We start from the raw sequence: 17347 nt of genomic DNA on the forward strand, positions 1-17347 counted from the left end.
GCCCTGGGGCAGACGAGCTGGAGTGTGTGCAGCCGGAATAGCCAATTGTCCCGTTTGGCTGGGGTACAGGGCCTGGGAAGTAGGAGATTAGGCTGCAAAAAGGGGGCTGGGGCCTGAGGAGTGGGCTTCCATGCCGAGCAAACTTCTGTAGACTTAGCAGGTCAGATGAGCAGAAAGTACGCGAGTGAAGCACAGAGGGGCTGGAGCTGGACCCCGGGAGGGTTGACGGGGCAGGCAGTGGAAGAGGGAGGCCTGAGACCAGGGCAGGAAGGCCCGTTAGCATGATAAACCCAGGTCACAGAGAAAGATGGACAGGTGTCAGCCCCCTCACAGCCCTGGGCAATGGGTGGGAGCCTCGGGCAGCAGAGGGGCTTGGGGAGAGTGAGCGCGTGGGCCATACCCTGCAGCCGGAGAGAGGAGAGGGTAGGACTCTTTGCACACCTTGCATGGGGGCGGGGCTCAGGTCCCTCCTCATCCACAGTGACCTGGGGACACCTGGCCTCCCCTGGAGGCCAGAAAGCCCTTTCAGATTGCTGAGGACAGGAAGGAGTGGCCCGGGGGGGCTGACCAGTTCTTGGCAAAGCCGAGGGCACCCTGCTGACCGGTGCCAGCCTCGGCGGGAGGACAAGAGGCAGCAGATGGCCTGGCCCTGGGGTGCCTGGCACCAGCAAACAAGATTCCCCGAGCCTCAGGGCCACTGGCAGAGGAGAGGGACACTGAGGGTCCCCAGTGGGAGAAGAACCCAACATCGGGCTGTCTTGGGCCACCTGAATGCTTTAGTGACAAAGAGGAGTTGGACAGGGGCTGGAATGGAGGCTTTCTAGGGTGGGGGTGACACCGGGCCGGGGGGGGGGGGGGTAAATTGGTTCACTCTCCAGGGACACTCCTGTCTACCCGGTCTAAGCCACCATCCCCAACTCTCCCTCTGGCACTGGACCTCAGAGTTGCAAAAAGTAGTATTGTAGCATTGCAGGCAGGGAAGGGAACAGCAAAGTCTGTGCCCCAGCCAGTGCCTGGAACAGTCCATGGACATGTGCCACCCCCACGGGCGCCAGGGGTGCCCACAAATGCCAAGGGGAGGGGAGGCCCAGGGCTGAAGTAACAGGCTCTTGCCACAGCTGCCTTGAGAAGGGGAGGGGCGACAGCGGGAGTGGACACGTGGGGGCCAGGCAGAGCCAGGCAGAGGGCACTGGCAGGTTTATGATGAGAGTCATGTCTGCAGTGCCCGTGGTGACGGACAGCTCTGAAGAGAAGGCTGCTGTCTCTCACTCACCGCCACCATCACCCTGTGTACGCTCAGGCCACCCACAGTCCCTGCACCACGACATCCTTGACGGGGATATCACCACAGGCATACCCAAAGCGACAGAACACACCCACAAAAGGACACAAGCGCTTCGAGAGAAGCCCTCCCCGGCTGCTGGAAACCACCCCAGAAACAAACACACTTGGAGATGGAAATATTCGGAGGTGGGCCACCCCCACTCCTGCACAGACACGCAGCCCCCACAGGGCCCTGACTCCCTCACACACGCACCGCCGCAGGCGCCACTCCAGGCAGAGACCCAGAGGCACCGGCCCTAGTCACACCCTGAGAATGTCCCCCAGAGAGTCACAGAAACCCAGAGGGCCAGGGAGACCCACTCACATGTACGAGCACAGATACACACTAGATGCAGAAACACCCACCGCAGTAGACAAGCACGCAAAGAGAAGGTCTCGTCCGCCCTTTGCCCCACTAGCTAGGGCACGTGCCTCTGGCCACCTCAGCCAAAGTCCCCTGCCCATGATGTCCCAGACACCACGTGTCAGGTAGGTGCACCCCTGATTCAAAAGTGGCAGAAGATGCCCCACCCCCATCCAGCCCCCGGAAGCCCACACATCCAATCAGTGCATGCAGATGGCTGGGGCCCACCTCATGCTTCCGGGAGGGGTTCAGGGATGGGGCCCGTCCACAGCCGTACTGGCTATGCCCTCATGGGCCTGCCTTGGGGTCCCAAGACTGGCACGTCTATGGGGCAGTCAGACCTGCAAGGGAGGGGTTCCAAGCAGGGACCAGGGCAAGGAACTGGGGGGCATCAGTGCCACAGGAAAGGCCAGCCAAGTCCCACTAGCAGGTAAAGATGGGAGGGCGACCCCACTTCGTTTGTGCTTGGTGGACTTGGAGTGAGGCTGCAATCGTAGCCCCGGGCCTTCGGGTGCTGGCCCGGACAGCGCCCTCCGTGAATCCCGCCCACCCTCCTCTTTGGCAAGTGGGAAGAATGACCCTATGTTATGTTGGACCCGCCAGGAATGAGACCGTCTCCTGGCAACTCAGTGTCCTTCGAGGAGGAAGCCTGGGGGGAGAGGCCCATGGGGATGCCATCCGCCCGCTGTCTCTGCCTATTTCCAGGGTGTTAAACCCATGGGACAGCTGTGGGCGACAGAGCAGAGGGCTCCTCTCTCGTTCACCAAGGTGGGGCTCTCGCCGTCCAACCTCCAGCACCCTCCCTCCGCCTCCTCGCCCCTTTCCTGGTTGTCTGCTCCTCCCGCCAGGCCCGCCACAGCGCCTGGTGCCCGGCAGGCCCTCCACAAATATTTGACCAGGAATGAATGCCAAGAAAATGGGAGGAGGGGGACATCTCTGGACACCCTGAGCCAGCACTGCTCTCTCCATCTCCTGGCACCCAGCTCTGCTCAGCCTTCTGGGCCCTTTCCCTAAGAATTTCCCAGCAAACCTACCCCCCTCCCCTTTCCCTGCCCCGCCCATCAAGGAGGGCAGAGGTGAGGAAGGGCCCGGGAGGGGTCTGGCTCTCCAGCTCAAGCCAAAACCTCCAGTCCCTGGACAAAGCTGTCTTGGTCACTCTAGTCGAGAAGGGGTCTCCCTTTCCCAGCAGACACTGAGAAGGCAAAATAAAGGGTAACCACTGTAGGGAAGAATCTTACAGGGGCCAGGGAAAATGTCAGATGTTCAGAAAGGGTGAGATGGAAGCCCTGCGACCACTCTCCAGGGAAAAGGCTTTCAGAAATGGGGGAGGGGCGGCTACTCTGAGACCGAAGGAAGAGAGGCCAGAGGGTCCTCAAACTCCCTGGAGAGAAGAGGGAACAGCCTCTTCCCTGGGGGGGTGGGGGCTGGGGAGTTTACTCCCTTCCTCCCCCACTCTAGGGGCCTTTAGTGGGGTTCTTCCCCACCCCCTGCAGCTGGTCCCTCTCAAGGCTGTTCCCTGAGAGGGTGAGGTTCTGCCCCCTGGGAACCTGACCCCAGCTAGACAGCTGAGGTCCCGACCCTTCCTGGGCAGACGCCCCCTTAGGCTAGGCAGGTGCGTGACCCCTCTTGACCTATGACGCATCCTCCGGGGAGGTCGCACCTCTGCCCCTTCATACCGCGGCTCCTCGTTCACCAGCACACACACCCACCTCTCAACTCCTGTGAACACGCGTCCACGTAAACACCCGCCCTCCCAGGCCGGAGCTACGTAACGCATCCCGAGGCCGCCACCTCCCACCGCGAGGCACATGCGCGACTCCCCCAGGTGTGCTTCCCGGCGCTCTCGGCCCCTACCCCTTCCCAGCGCAGTGTGTGTGTGTTGGGGGAGGGGAGCTGCTGGACCTGAGCGGCGCGGGGGGCGAGGACGCACCCCGGAAGGTCATGACTTTCCGAGGTTGGAGGAGGGGTCGCCCACCGCATTTCGGGGTGGGGGTCCAGCCCACGCGGGAGACGGCGAACGCCGTGTGGGAGTGAAGGGGGCGTTTCTCAAGGATCTGGAGCCGCAAAGGCCTGCGCACCCCCCACCCCTCGGAGCAGGGAGCAGCCCTCCCATCTCTGTGCCCCGGCTCCCCGCAGAGCCTGAGCCCGCGACCCGGACCCCCGCAGCCGCTCCGCTCCCCCTTACCTGCGGCCACAGGTGTATCCCCCGAGCCCCAGGTCCCGCGTCAGGCAGGGGAGGAGGAGTGGCCCCTACTCCCACCCGCCCCGGGCTCTCCCCTCCCCCGGCCACCTCCGCAGCCGCCGCCGCCGCTGCCGGTGCCCTTTGCTGCAATGCGAGAGCCGCCGCCGAGCGGGCCCGGGCCCCGGTCGCCTCGGTAACCACGACTCCACCTGGCGCGGCGCAGCGCGGCGCGCCGCCGTGCACATCCTCTCTCCGGCCCCCTCCCCCGGCGCGGCCCCGCGGGCGCAGCCCCGCGGAGGAGTGGCAGAGGCTACTGGCTGCGTCGCCGCGGTCACCCGATACGCCGGCCCTAAGCCCAGGACTCGGGTTGCAGAAGGAGGGAGGGAGGTTAGACAGCCTAGTGGAAGCGGGGGAGGGGCTGCGGTTTGGAATCTAGCCTCTGCTCCCTTCCCGGGGTCCCCTCCATGCCCCCTTCTCCAAAGATCAGGCGCAGGGTGGGGGGAGGAGAGTGCCCTGTCCCCTAACCCGCCACCGCGAGAGCTCACAGCCTCTACCCGCCAGTCCTCTCTGCACCGTCGCCCTACTGGTTCCACCATGACTCAACTCCCAGCCGAATGTGGGAGGCCTAGCACGCCTGTTTCCTGGACCGCTTCCGACCCTGCTCTGCTGTGTGACTCTGGCACTTGCTGAACATCTCTGGTCCTGCACTTTGCAAAGAGGAGCCTCCCGCTCAGCCACGGGCGGTGGGAAGTGTTTGGTAAGCACTGAGTATGGAGTGATGACCCAGGGCTGCGCACAGCCACTTCTCTCAGTAATTCCAGGGTTTCCAGGCGAGGGTCCCTTCAAACTCTCCTCCTCCCTCCATCAGAGCAGATGTGGGCAGGCCTCGAACCCCTCGTCAAGTCCAGCCTCACTCCTCTTCATCACCCCAGCCTTATCTAACCCCAAGACATTGCATCCAGAGAGGCCTCTGCGTGCCCCAAGCACAGTGCGCCTGTCCCCTGCCTCCTCACCAGCCCCTGTTCCAGCCCCGTTTTGGCCTTCCCGTGCACTTGGTCACTCAGGACCAGGCTGTCCCACTTGACACCCAGTCCTGGGGGCAGGCACATCTCGTTCCCGGAGGTTCAGCCAGGATGGGGCAGAAAGCTGGGAAAGGAAGGGGGCGGGCCGCCCTGTGAGTGACGCCACGCCCCGCCACGCCCATCTGTTGCCAGACTTGAGTTCACTCAGCTGAAGCGCTGGTGCTCTGGAGACGGGTCCTTCCCCGGGCTGACAGATTTTTTTTTCTACTTCGTAAAAAAGGTCAAGGCTTGCTGCCTCTCCCCAGGAGAAGCCAGGTGTGTGCGGACGTGGAGCAGGCACCCACGCTAACTAGCCCCTGGCTGCCTGGACCCTGCACCTCCTCAGCCTGCTGTAGCTGACCACCAAGTCGAGGCCCCCTCGGGACTGCCCTTCCTCCAAGTAACGCTGACTCCCTGACCCCGCCTCCCCGCTGGGGCCTCGGGTGTCTCTTGCTCTCCCACGGCAGTGTCCTGGCCTGAGCTGGGAGCCCAAGCCCCGCCCAGGTGTGCCCCTGTCTGAGATAAGCTCCAGCTTCCCATCAGGGACAATGAGGCTGGACGGGGAAGCAGGAAACAACTTCAGAACGAATAGCCAGATGATGCCAAAGTCTTCTTATAAGTTTGAAACTAAGCCTTGAGCATGGCAAGAAGGGTGGGAGAGAGACATCATGAAGAACTTCCTAGTGGTAGGACATGGAGGGAGGCTGGGTCTGCTCGGAAATGGAAGGGTGGGGTGGGGAGGGGGGTGAGATGGTCTGCAGCAGGGTGGGAATTAAGTTCAGGGCATAACAGACTCCTGAAAACCAATGGGGTGAGGGTGGGGGAGGGGCTCCTGTTTAAAGGAGAAAAGAACACACACCAAAAAAAAAATTTTGTTTTTTAAAACCTGAGTATTCCCCCTCAAAAAATTCCTCCCCCAAAGCCAAACCTGGCTACAGGTTTGGGAAGGGAGTGATAGGAGTTAGGCAACCAGGGGGATGAAAATGGGATGCAAAATAAAAGTCCTGGATATCCCCCCTCCAAAAAAATAATCCTCCCCAAAGCCAAACTCTGACAAGGGTTTGGGGTTGGGGTGGAGGCGGGTGACTCACCTGGGCCGGCTGGCCAGCCCCGGAGGGGGCGGAGTCGCCGTGGAGGTGGGAGCAGAGGGAGCTGAGAAGGCACACGGGGTCCACGGTCCAGCCGCCGACCTGTGTGTGCGAAGCGGGGGACACCCCATTAGGGGGAGCGGGCAGGAGCCGCTGGGGGGGACTGTGATGGGCAGGGAGGGGTGCTCTTTCACACCTCCAAGGGACCGGGGACACTGGCTAGCCCCTTGTGGGGGCTGGGTCTCGAACTGGAGCCCTTGGTCTGTTTCTGCACAGTTTTCTCTCCTGCCAGCCTCGGGGCTGCCTGAGCCCAGGGGAAAAGCTTCCCCATCAGATACACCTAGGTCTTTTTCTCCATTTCTCGATCCCCTGCCTATACACTCCGCCAAGGAGCTGCTCCCCGCTTCTCTCCTCCTCCAGTTCTTCGTTGCCCCCTCACTGAAGATGTGCCTTCCTGCTTCACAGCCGTGAGAACCATCTGAGGGGTCCTCGCCCCGGGGTGCCCCTTCTCCCCCTTGCACCATCCTTCCCTGCCGTCTCAGAAGACACGACTCCTCTCCCACTGCAAGGTGACTCTAAGGCTCCAAGCCCATCGCCTTCTGACTCCTCCAGGGCTTTTCCCCATGGCCCTCTCCGCCCCCCCCCCCCCCTGCACCTTCACGGGCACTCATCCCCACTCGTCCCATAAACATTTACTGAGCCGCACCGCACTTAGGCACGCAGCATTCCGTGGCAAGCGAGCCCACTGTGGGTCCTGCCCACTTACACTCGACGGGAGGGAACCAGTGAGCCGATGAGTAAACAGATGAATTTGATAGTGAGTGGCTGTGTTTTGATTCATTTATTGAGTATTTACTGATGCCTACTCCCTGCGGGAGAACGTGCCAGACACGGAGGAAGCCCTCAGACTCGCCCTCGTTGTCTCTCCTGGCCCTGCGGCCCCTGCGGCCACCGCCTTGGCCTTGGCCGTCTTGGTCTTTTTCTGGCCGAAATTCCCCAGGCAGGTCTGCAGCCAAGGGTCTGGTTCCCTTACCACCTCCAGTCTCCTCCGAAACTGGCCATTACCTCGCCACACCCCGAGACACGGGCCCTCGACCCCACGGACCCACGGATCCTGGCCAGTCCCAATGCCTTTTCTCTCCCGTCCCTCCTGACCTTTGCACACCAGGTCCCACTTCCTCTCTGATTTGATGGCCTCAACCCCTCTCCGAAGCTGTGGTCCCTCTAGAGCCCACACCGTACAAATGGTGTGCAACCGACACCCTGTGAATGCCCTTGCCCTCCTCACACTCCTCCCGCATGCTCCTGTCTCCCACCCAGCTCTCTCCTTTCTCCCCAAGGCACCCACTCGCTTGTCACCCAGGTTTTTCTGTCTTTGCCTCTTAGCGCCGGGCAGCCAGCAAGTCTTGTTCCGTCTTCCCTCCAACGGCCCAGGCTTTCCCCCTCGGTCCTCCAGGACACACACCCTTCCTGCTCCTCCTCCTGCCTCTAGCCCCTCTTTCGTCCCCTCCTCCTCAGCGTGGAGAACCAGCAGGGCCCTTCCAGCCACCACACCTGGCCCCGCTTTCTAGCCTGCCCCCACACCTCGCGCTCACCCCGAGCCTTCTGCGCCAGCCCCCAACCAACCATGCCCCAGCCTGTGCTCCCCTCCCCTTCCCAACACCTTCTAATGCAACACTCTCTCTCTCAATGCTTCAGCAGTCCTTTTCCATGCTTCTAAGCCTAGTTTAGGTACCTCCTCCTCCAGGAAGCTTTTCCCAGCCAGGCCTGCCCATCTGCTCTCCCCTCCTCCAAACCCTCTCCCCACTGGCTGGCTCCTCACATTGGTGTTTAACCATCTTTCACCCCATCCAGACCACAGCTGCCCCCGCTGCCTCCTCCCAAGCCGGAGCACACAGAGGGAACCCACAGAGGGGGGGTCCCCAAGAGTGAGGGCCATATCTCCTTCAGCTCCCCCTTATCCCTCCAGACATAAGGTAAAATCCAGACATAACAGGGTGTGACATCAGGGGGCAGATGAGGTACCAGAAACGAGTCAACGCGCCCTCATCCCCTGCGGTGAGGATTGGGTAGGAACGCTCTTCCCCTTCCCCCGCCACACCCCGCAGTACCTGGGAAGGGGGGACAGAGCAAGACAGGCAAGGGAGCGGGGGCCAACACCCCGAGACTAGACGGAAAGGATGCTGATGGGATGTCCCACCCTGCTCTTGGTCCCTTCTTCCAGGGCAGGTGGCACCTGAGTCTCAGCCGCCATCAGGGTACCCCTCCCCAGTGAGGGACTGTAAGCAGAAGGCTAGATCCTGGAAGGAACTTTCCTACAGACAAGAAGGTCATCCTTGGATGGACAGATGCATCCAGGAACCCAAGGATCCAGGAGAGGTTGACAAGGGAAGCGTCCCCCTCCCCCCCATAAAGCAGGAGACAAGACAGGCCCAGGACCGGAGGCAGGGGCCCCAACTCCCCTTTAAGGCTTGCTGATGGCAGGAGAGAAACCAAGGCGCAAGCGAGGTGGATTCTAGTTACACAGAGAGTTTTGGGGAAAAGGATGGGAGAGGAGGAGGTGAAAGATCCCAGGAATCCAGGGCTCTGTCTTTGCAGGAGCTGGGGGCACACCACAGCCAGCCTGCTGAGGCTCTCACAGGGCCCCCTCACGGAGGCACCAGCCCCAAGGTCTCAACGCCACCTCTGGATGGACCCCCAGAGTCCGAACAGCCAGTCCTCAAGACGCCCCTCTTCCTCCAAGGCAGCCTTCCTGCCCCGTGGCCCAATCCAAGAGCTTGAGTTAGAGGCTGGCTCTCTCTGCCCAAGCCTGTGCTCCAAGTTCCAGGACTGCAGGCGGAGGTCTAGAGGCTGAGACCTCATCCCCTCCCTCCCCCGCAGGCTCCAGAAAAAGCTGACCAAGGCAACTGCCCAACTCTCCAGTCCTTCCCTCTCTGCCCCAGACGCTTCTCAGAATCCTCGAGTCGGAATGAGCCAGGGGCCAGGGAGCGTGGGGCCAGACCCCTCCCCTGCCAGCGGGCCCGCCCGTCGCCTCCACCCCAGCCCCAGCCTGCAGCCGGCCCCCACTCACCTGCTCCCGCATCCTGTCCTGCTGACCGCGAAGGGCCAGGGCGTGCTGCGGGTACTTGCTCTTCAGGTGGTCCATGAAGGCATCGCGCTTGCGGTCGGCGTCCGCCTTCTGGAGCCCGCTGAGCGCCTCCAGGCTCTGGGCCGCGATCACCGTGTGCCGGCGCTCCGACGTGTGCACCAGCCCCACGTTAGAGAAGCGCCGGCCCCCGCCGCCCCCGCCGCCCCCGCCCCCCAGGGTCCGGTACTCTCGCGGGTACTCCGCATCATCTGCAGACAGCATGGGGGGGCTGCTCCGCTCCGGATCTGCGAGAGGGGAGAGGGGACACGGCGGGGTCACTGTGCGCCCGGCCTGGGGCGGCCCAACCCCGTCGGGGTCACTGGGGGAGGGGCGGGCCGGGCCTGGGAATAGCGGAGAGGCGCCGGGGCGAGGCAGGCGAGGCCCGCCCCCCTCTAGCGGACAGAAGGAGCAGAAGCGGGGCTGGGGTGGACAGTGAGCCCGGAGCGGCGGAGCGTGGAGAGTAGGGTCCAGCTCCTTGCGCTTCTGCGGGTGGGTTTGCAGGGATGAGTGCAGGTGAGGTGCTGTCCTTTGAGGGCGAAGAGGGTTTGGAAGCCAGGGTCCTGGACACCTATCTAGACACGCCTCCCCTTCCTCCTTCCTGATGCTGGTTTGACTAGGCGAGGGAAGGGGGGTTTCCGTTGTAAATGCTCCCTAAAAGCTGTGCCAAGGAGCCTACACCGTCTTCCTTTCCCGAAGCATCTTGTCAGGAGGGGCCGGGGCCCCAGCCTCCTCTGGGACTGGCGTGTCCAGGACACTCTGGTCCTGAAGGCTGGGGATTGGCTTAGAAAGGGCCGGGACTAGGATGCGTGGGGGGCGGGGCACAAGTCAAAGGTCACAATCAGGACTTCCCAAGGAGATGGAGGCCCAGGGGCCGGGGCGTGGGACCCTCTCCCCCCTCCCTTCCCAGAGACAGACAGATGGACGGACAAGAAAGGCTGGGCACAGAGAGAACAGTGAGAGGTGGACTTGGGACGAACTCAAAGGAGGAAAAAAGCAGACAGAACAGATCAAGCCTTCCTTCCGGGACCCTCCCATCCTTTTTGGGCGTCTCCCCTCCCAACACACACACACAAGTTTGAGACCTATAAGGGACGCACAGGGGACAAAGGACAGTACAGAAGCGAAGAAAGAGAAGGCCGGGGGTTGAGGTCCCCATGCAGGACTCTGCTCCCCTCCCTTCCCCACAGGTCGCCGGCCCTGAGCTCCCGCACTCCCCAGGCCCCCAGTCTCAGCACTGACCTCCCCACTGCCCAGCAGGTGATGGTGGCTCTAGAGTGTTCCAGGGGCGGCAGGAGTTGCTGAGGCTAACCTCAGCCATGCTCCTAAGCATCAAACCGATTGCCCTCCCCCATCCCCGAAAGTCACCCCCACGGGGAGACAAACGCAGGCTTCCTCCACGACCCCCCAGACAGTCCACCATCCTCAAACAGCACCCCCCACAGGTAGCCTAGGTCTGGGGGTGTCAGGGACTGTGGTAGACCCCTGCACTCCCCGACACAGGGGCTGACTCGAAGGGCCAACTGGGGCAAAAGAGGAGGAGGCTGAGGTTCTGGGGCCCAGCCTGGCTCCATGCAGCCCAGCCCCTCGTCAGCCCCCTCTGCACACATCCACGGCTGCCAGGCCACGGTCACCTCCTGCCCGTCTGAGTGGGGAAGTGGAAACGTAGCCACTTTGGAGGAAAAGCCACCCCTCGCCCAACACACACACACACACACACACACACTCTCTCCCCCTCCCCCCGGCCCGGCTGAGGCGTGTAGATCTGGGGGATGGAGCCTGGAGGGCCCAGCCCCTCCCACCAAGACCAAGGGAAAAACCGCTTCTGTGCACACAGAGTTCCGCAGCTGCCGAGGGTCTGTCTCAAGGTCATTGTCAGGGCCTATGAGCCTCCCGGGAACCCTGTCAGGGCGTGCTGCTGTGGCCCCATTTCGAGACGGGGCTACCAAGGTCAGAGAAGTCCAGTGACATGTCCAAGGCCACGGTGAGGGGTGGAGGCCAGCTCTGACCCCTGCCCCTCCTGCTGCACTTTTCCGAAAAGCGACAATCATTTATTGATGGAGCGCTGACACCCCGCGCCCTGCCTCCCCACCCCCACTAGGCACTCTTCCTTGTTTACCTGCGGCCGCCCCTGGCCCCGGGCCTGGGGTTGCTCCCTCCTTGTCCCCCCAGGCATCTGTCCCTCTCACCACGGTCACCACCCTCTGTTGTGCTTCCAAAGTGAGGTCCTGATGTACAGAGAACACTTTGGGAGAAGCATTTTTTTATAGTTTAATAGTTATATCTATTTTCACAAGGATTAGAAAAACCCCAACTCGAAGGTGCAACCACTGATTTCGTGGATATCATTCCTTGGGGTAGCAGAGAGACAAGGATTCCTTTCAAGTAAATTTATTCATTCATTCATTCATTCATTCATTTAGAGAGCAAGGAAGGGAGGAAGAAAGAGAAGAGAAACATCGATTGGTTTCCTCTGCATCCCAACCGAGGCCCGAACCCACAATCTAGGCACATGCCCTGACTAGGAATCGAACCGGTGACCTTTTGCTTTGCAGGACAATGTCCAAATCAACTGAGCCACACTAGTCAGGACTCAAATACATTTACATAAGTTCGATATGAGCTACCAAAACACACACCCCGTTAATCCCATGTGAAGGTTCCCTCACAGAGAGGAAATTCAAGAAGGTGGCTCCTGACCGAGCGAGGCTGGGAACCCTGGGGCCATCTTCACGGGGACCCAGCACCTCCCCTTGAGGAGCTGTGGCCAAGGGTCCTGGACACTCCACAGCCCCCTCACTGCCCAAGCCAGGGTGGATTCTGCCCATGGCCCCGCTGCTGGAGCCCTAGAGCCCTGCTCAGCCCCGCCGAGCCCAACGGACCTCTCCCTCACGCCAGCCAGCCAGGCTTGTGGTGCCCCCCCCAGAGCTCTGGACACACAGAGGTGCATAGATTGGGACAGGTCTCCAAGTCTTCTCCCTGCCAGCGCTTCCTTCCCTGGCACCCTAGGGGGACCTCAGGGTGTCTGGGGTGGGACAAACAGTGTGACTGCCTGAGACAGTCAAGGACTGTGGCGAGGTCCAGGGCCACCCAGGCTCTCCCAGGGGGATGAAAGGGACCGAGGCAGGGCTGGCAGGGAGGGGTCCGGGCTACCAGAGCAGGCAGTGAGCAGGGCAGAGGGGAAGCAGCGGTGGGGACAGCGGATGTGTGCTTGCGTGCAGCCTGTTGGTGGCTGCAGCCCTAAAACTGTCACGTGGGCAGCCGCGGTGGAGAGGGGGCTGCTGAGCAGGCCTGGGCAGCCAGGGAGCAAGGACGTGCTCCTCCCTGCCTCCTCGAGGTCAGGACTCACCCCTCGGTGCCCAGGCATTGGTAGAGGGGGGGAGGGTCGGGGACGAGGCAGAAGCTGGGTTCTGGGGAGTGTCAGAGAGAGGGGAGGAGGCAGGGGTACAACAGCGGTCTCTGAGGGGGGTGGGTGGGAAGGAGGGGCTTTGATCTGAAAAGCTTTAGAGTCTGTTTAAGAACCTTTGAGACCCTCGGCTTTATTTGACACACACGGAAACTAGGCTGGGAAAGAGGTGAGGCGCCCGCACAGCCCAGGGCCCTAGCTCCCTTTCCTCCTCCCTTCTGCAGAGCCACAGTGGCCTGGGGGCACAGGCCTGCACTTCTGGGTTGGGGGGGCCACCCTGTCACCCTTAGGAGAAGGAGGCCCATGGGAGCTCCAGGGCTCGGGCGAGAATTGGTCTGGTTGAGTTGGCCCAGCCACCGGAAATCAGAGCACGGCTAGGAAAAAAGCCAGGCCAGGGACACCCCGGATGTGGAGTCAGCTCCTTCCCTGAGGGACCCTGGGTTAGCCATGCATTCACTCATCCAGTCTGCCAAGGGTTCTCTCCCTCGGGGAGCCCAAAGGCGCTAATCTGTAAAATGGGGCTGTTAACCTAAACCCTGCCCGAGGGCACCGAGTGAGGAGCAGGCAAGACAATGGAGGGAAACGTACATGGTTTTGAATTAAAGACATTCCTGGCACAGAGCTGTTGAGCCTTAGCAGATCAGCCTTCCCGTTTCATTACCCCAGAGCCCGCTCCAGCCACCCCCGAGTCCTCACAGCCTCCCTGACCCTCCCTGGACTGAGCAGCCCAGTGGAGAGCCCGGGAAATCGATTCCAGTCCAGCAAGCAGCTGCCCTGAGCAGATCGATGCTTCCTGTTGAATGGCAGGGGGCAGGGAGGGGGGCATCTGGGCAGGGGTGTGGTGGGGCGGGGTGGCCCTCTTTCCAAGGACCTGCAGTGTGCAAAGCCAGCCGTGAATTTTCGAGTCAGAGAGTCAAGCTACAGGGAAGATGCCCGGGACTGGTAAAACCCAGCTCAGAATCAGGGGAAAGGGAAGGGTGGGGAAGGGGCGCTCTGGTCACCCTGGACTCCGCCCTCCCAGCCTGGGCAGTGGGGAAGGGAACGCCCAGGCAGGGGTGACCGGGAGGCGGTGGGCTCCCCCCAGTGGCCAGCTACAGATAAAGGCGCAGATGCTCGGGAAGAGGGCGACATTGTTATTTGTTCCACCAATTCCAAATTCCACGTTTATTTATGAGCCTGGTTTATTTTTATCCTCCACTGCACTCTTGTACATGAGATCACTGTAACTCATGATGAGAATTAAGATTCCCTAAGTTTCCGTGGCACCGTCTGGTAAGCCATCAAGCCCATCCCCACCTGGCGTATTTACCCAGATGTCACCATTTACTCTGGCTGCCGGTGGGCAATGTTCACACATGACATCATCTCCAAAGGAAGAGAATGTGCAGAAGAGAGGGGGAGGGAGAGGGAAGGAGAGCGAGGGAGGGGAGGAAGGAGAGGGAACAGCAAAGCCACAAGCTCCTGGAGAGAGAAAAGGATTCTGGGGCCCCTGCTGTGAGGGCCCCAAGCAGCTCAGGACCTGGGGTTCAGGTCCCTGTCTCCCTCTCCCTGGAGACTGAGAGGCTGGTCAAGGTCCCTCCCTTGGGGAGCTGAGAAGTCTCACAGGTGTGTCCCTACCTGGGCACAGGTGGGGGCTAGGCACTACTAGTTCAGGATGCCCACAGGGCCTGGCTAGGCCGCAGGCAGAGCGGGAGGGGAGGGGGGGACTGCGGAAGTGGGGAGGCCCGGCTCAGACCCCAGACCCTGTAGTGCCCTGCCCGAGCACACACACTTGCGGCTCGAGGCTCCCCCGGTCCCACCGTCTGCAGCCAGAGCAAGCAGTGCCCAAGTCACCCAGGAGGAGCCCCGAGGCGACTGCCACCATCGATCGTGCCTGACAACTTCATCCTGACGGGCGCCTGCTGCAGTCATGAAGTGTACCTTCCTGGGAGGTCAGAGGCCAGAGTCCAAAGGTCAAGATTGGCAGAGCCTCGGGGCACCTGGGTCGGGTGAGGGGATCATCCCCTGCCCCACCCCTGTGAAGGCACAGGTCTCTCTGCCTGCGGGTGCCCCCAGTTCCGGGCTGTGTGTGCCCACGCCCCTCTGTCCCTGTCTGTCTGTGGTCCTCGGAGCAGAAGCCCACGTGTGTCTCTTTGCTAAGACTGTCTTTTCCGCCCCATACCACAGCAACCAAAGTCATTTTCCGGGCAATTGCCTTTCTGTAAACATTCCTGTGTAATATCCCCCCAAATTGCTAATGCCCAGTGCCCTGTTGAGCCTCCCTGTCACTCCAACCAGAGCCGCAGAGGTGGGGGCGGGCCGTGGGGGAGGGCAATCAGAGAGGAAGAGGCAGCTGGACTGAGAATTAGGGAGACAGGGCTTCATGTCCAGCTCCTGGCTGGGGGGGGGGGGCAGAGACCCCCCCACACCTGCCCCCCATGTTTGCATATTCCCCACCAACCCGGCACCACCTCCCCTGAATGTCAGCCACCTCAGGAGAACCTGCCTGGGCTGGAAGGGAAGACAGAAAGGACGCGGGAGGGGAACCCATGACAGGGAGGCCTGGGAGGGAAGGGAGCTGACTGAAAAGCATGGAGAAGATGGTTAGACAATAAGGGGGACTTCCTGGTAACTGACAGCAGGGACACTGAAGAGGCAGGGGCAAGGCCAGGCAAGTTGTCACCACTGGGTCCCCAGCAAGGCCAGCTCCCCTCCCCCCCAGAGTGCGAGAGGGAGGGCAGAGAAGTGGGAAGAGGCCAGATGGAACCCATCTCCCCCAAGAGGGCCCGCTACCTGGGTGCTGCAGTAGTGGGGGCAAGGCAAAAGGGTGCCAGAAGCAGGGTGAGCCTTGGCTGGTGACACGTGTGATGCCCCCTCCCCAGCACCCAGCACTAATCTACAGAGCCACCGGGAAGGGCCTGGGGCAGGCCGATTCTCCCCGCAGGACAGCCAGGGAAACAGGCCAGGGAAGTTGAGTGCCAGGAGAAGAGGAAGACTGGGACTATGGCCCGCAACCCTCTGGTCTCCCCCACCCCCACGCCCGGGGAGTCCTGCTGCCCGCCAGCCCCCAGGGAAGCTGGGCATCTAGACCCAGGTGGGCTGAGGGGCTGGGACAGCAGAGCCCGGAGGGAGCCGGGAGGCAGGGGAGACCTCAGGGCACTGCCAGTCACAGCTTCACGCAGGCAGAAAAATACAAACCAATTTGCACAGATTTAAAACCCACAGAAGGCCACTTAGTTGGTAAACGAGTTGGAATCTAATTAAAGGACGTTGTCAGGGCTGAGGGAGGGAGGGCTCACCTGCCTGGGAGGAGCTGTTGCATGGCCTGCGGGGGGGGGGGGGGGGGGGCCCCAGGAAGGAGGGCTGGGTCTCATGGGGCTTTCCCCAGGGAGAGAGAGTTTGAGGGGGGTGGGTGTTGAGTGCCCTGGGGGAGGGGCGGACACCGTCCTGGCCAGATGCTGCCTCCTCCGGCATTTCATCGCTAGGCTGACTCCGCCCGCCCGTTCTGTCCACTGGCTCAGACGGAGCACCCCCAGGGTGAGGCCTCTTCCCTCACACCGGGCACAGCCCAGGGTGGGGCCCACGCTTCCCCCATCAGATTAGGGCTCCCCTGGGGCAGAGCCTCGTCTCCCCTGCAGTCTAGGAAGTCGCTCAGGGCAGGGCCTGCGCCTCCTCTCTGAGGGGCCATGGGGCGAGCCCCTGTTACCTCATCCGATTGGAAGCTCCCTCAGACGAGGGCCTCTTTGGTGACAGAGGTGCCACCCCAGCCAGACTGGGGGACTTGCAGGACAGACCTGGGAGAGGTGCAGAGACCCACAGGCCGGCTCAGGAATGAGGCTTGGGATCAGCACTGTCTCCACCAAGGGCCCTGGCTCTGCATGGCTGTGCAGTCCCTGCTGCCCCTGACCCCACACCACCCCCCACGCCCCAGTCCCCAGGGCACACAGCACAGCGGCTCTCTAACCCCTCAGCTCTCAAGCCTGAGGCTGGGAAGAGTGATGGCCCGAGACTGTTCTGCTCGCCTCTCTCTCCATCTTGGAAGCCACGCTCTGCTCTCCCTCCAGCTACACGCCCTCCACAGGAAGGAGGCCCAGACACGGAGAGCCAACCCGACCGGGTCATACAGGAGCTGGAGGCCGAACCAGAACCAGAACCCGGGTGTCCCAGCGCCCAGAGACAAGGATTTCCCCCCCCACTAGGCCACTTCCCAGAAAGCAATTGCCAAGGGAGCCCCCGTCCAGGTGGCGGGCCCCCAGAGGGCACCGCCTAACAACCTCCTCAGGAAGAATCAGCAGTGAGGTGGGAAATGTGCCCCGGACCCTTGGGCCCCGAAGCAAGAAGAGCTGTGTGTCACAGCCCAGCCACGCCCCAGGTGCCCACCCCGGCCAGGGTGAAGCTCACCGCTCAGAAATCAGGGTCCCTGTGTGGTGTCCCGACCCCTCTCCTTGCAAAATAGCCAACACGCCAGCCCCTTGGCCAGAATTTCAGATGGACAACCCCTCTCCTCCCCGCACCCGGCCCCCCTACCCAGCAAGGCCATGGCATCACCAAAAATCGCTGGATCGGGGGTGAGAAAGCTCCGTTCAAACCCAGCTCTGCCTCTGACTAGCGCGTCGGGCCTCTCATTGGGTCTTGGTTTTTGTTTGCAGAGCTCGTGACACCCAGACAGGCCCACAGGGGGCGTGCACTGGACAGAGGCGCCGGCCCAGGGAGTGAGAGGGCCACAGCCCCGCCCTGACTCCCCCAACCGCCCGATTGCCTCTCACTCCACTGTCAGCATGCTGTCCTCAGAGCCAGGGCTGTCGGGTTTGGATTTTTAG

General features: G+C 61.9%; 1 protein-coding gene across 13 annotated transcripts in view; it reads right to left on the reverse strand.

Annotated features, from left to right (window-relative positions):
* Positions 1-17347, reverse strand: part of SRCIN1 (SRC kinase signaling inhibitor 1) — a 69958-nt gene that overhangs the window by 35216 nt on the left and 17395 nt on the right. For 8 of the 13 annotated variants that reach the window (XM_036033850.1, XM_036033844.1, XM_036033843.1 and 5 more), the window contains 2 exons: positions 9089-9390; positions 6022-6120 (listed from right to left, as the gene is read on the reverse strand). In XM_036033850.1, the coding sequence (XP_035889743.1) occupies positions 6022-6120; positions 9089-9367 (378 nt within the window). In that variant the 5' untranslated portion in view covers positions 9368-9390. The remainder of the gene's footprint in view (positions 1-6021; positions 6121-9088; positions 9391-17347) is intronic. The other 5 variants (XM_036033848.1, XM_036033847.1, XM_036033846.1 and 2 more) reach the window with 1 other exon arrangement.

This window comes from Phyllostomus discolor, chromosome 8 (genome assembly GCF_004126475.2).
Source record: "Phyllostomus discolor isolate MPI-MPIP mPhyDis1 chromosome 8, mPhyDis1.pri.v3, whole genome shotgun sequence".
NCBI lineage: Eukaryota > Metazoa > Chordata > Mammalia > Chiroptera > Phyllostomidae > Phyllostomus > Phyllostomus discolor.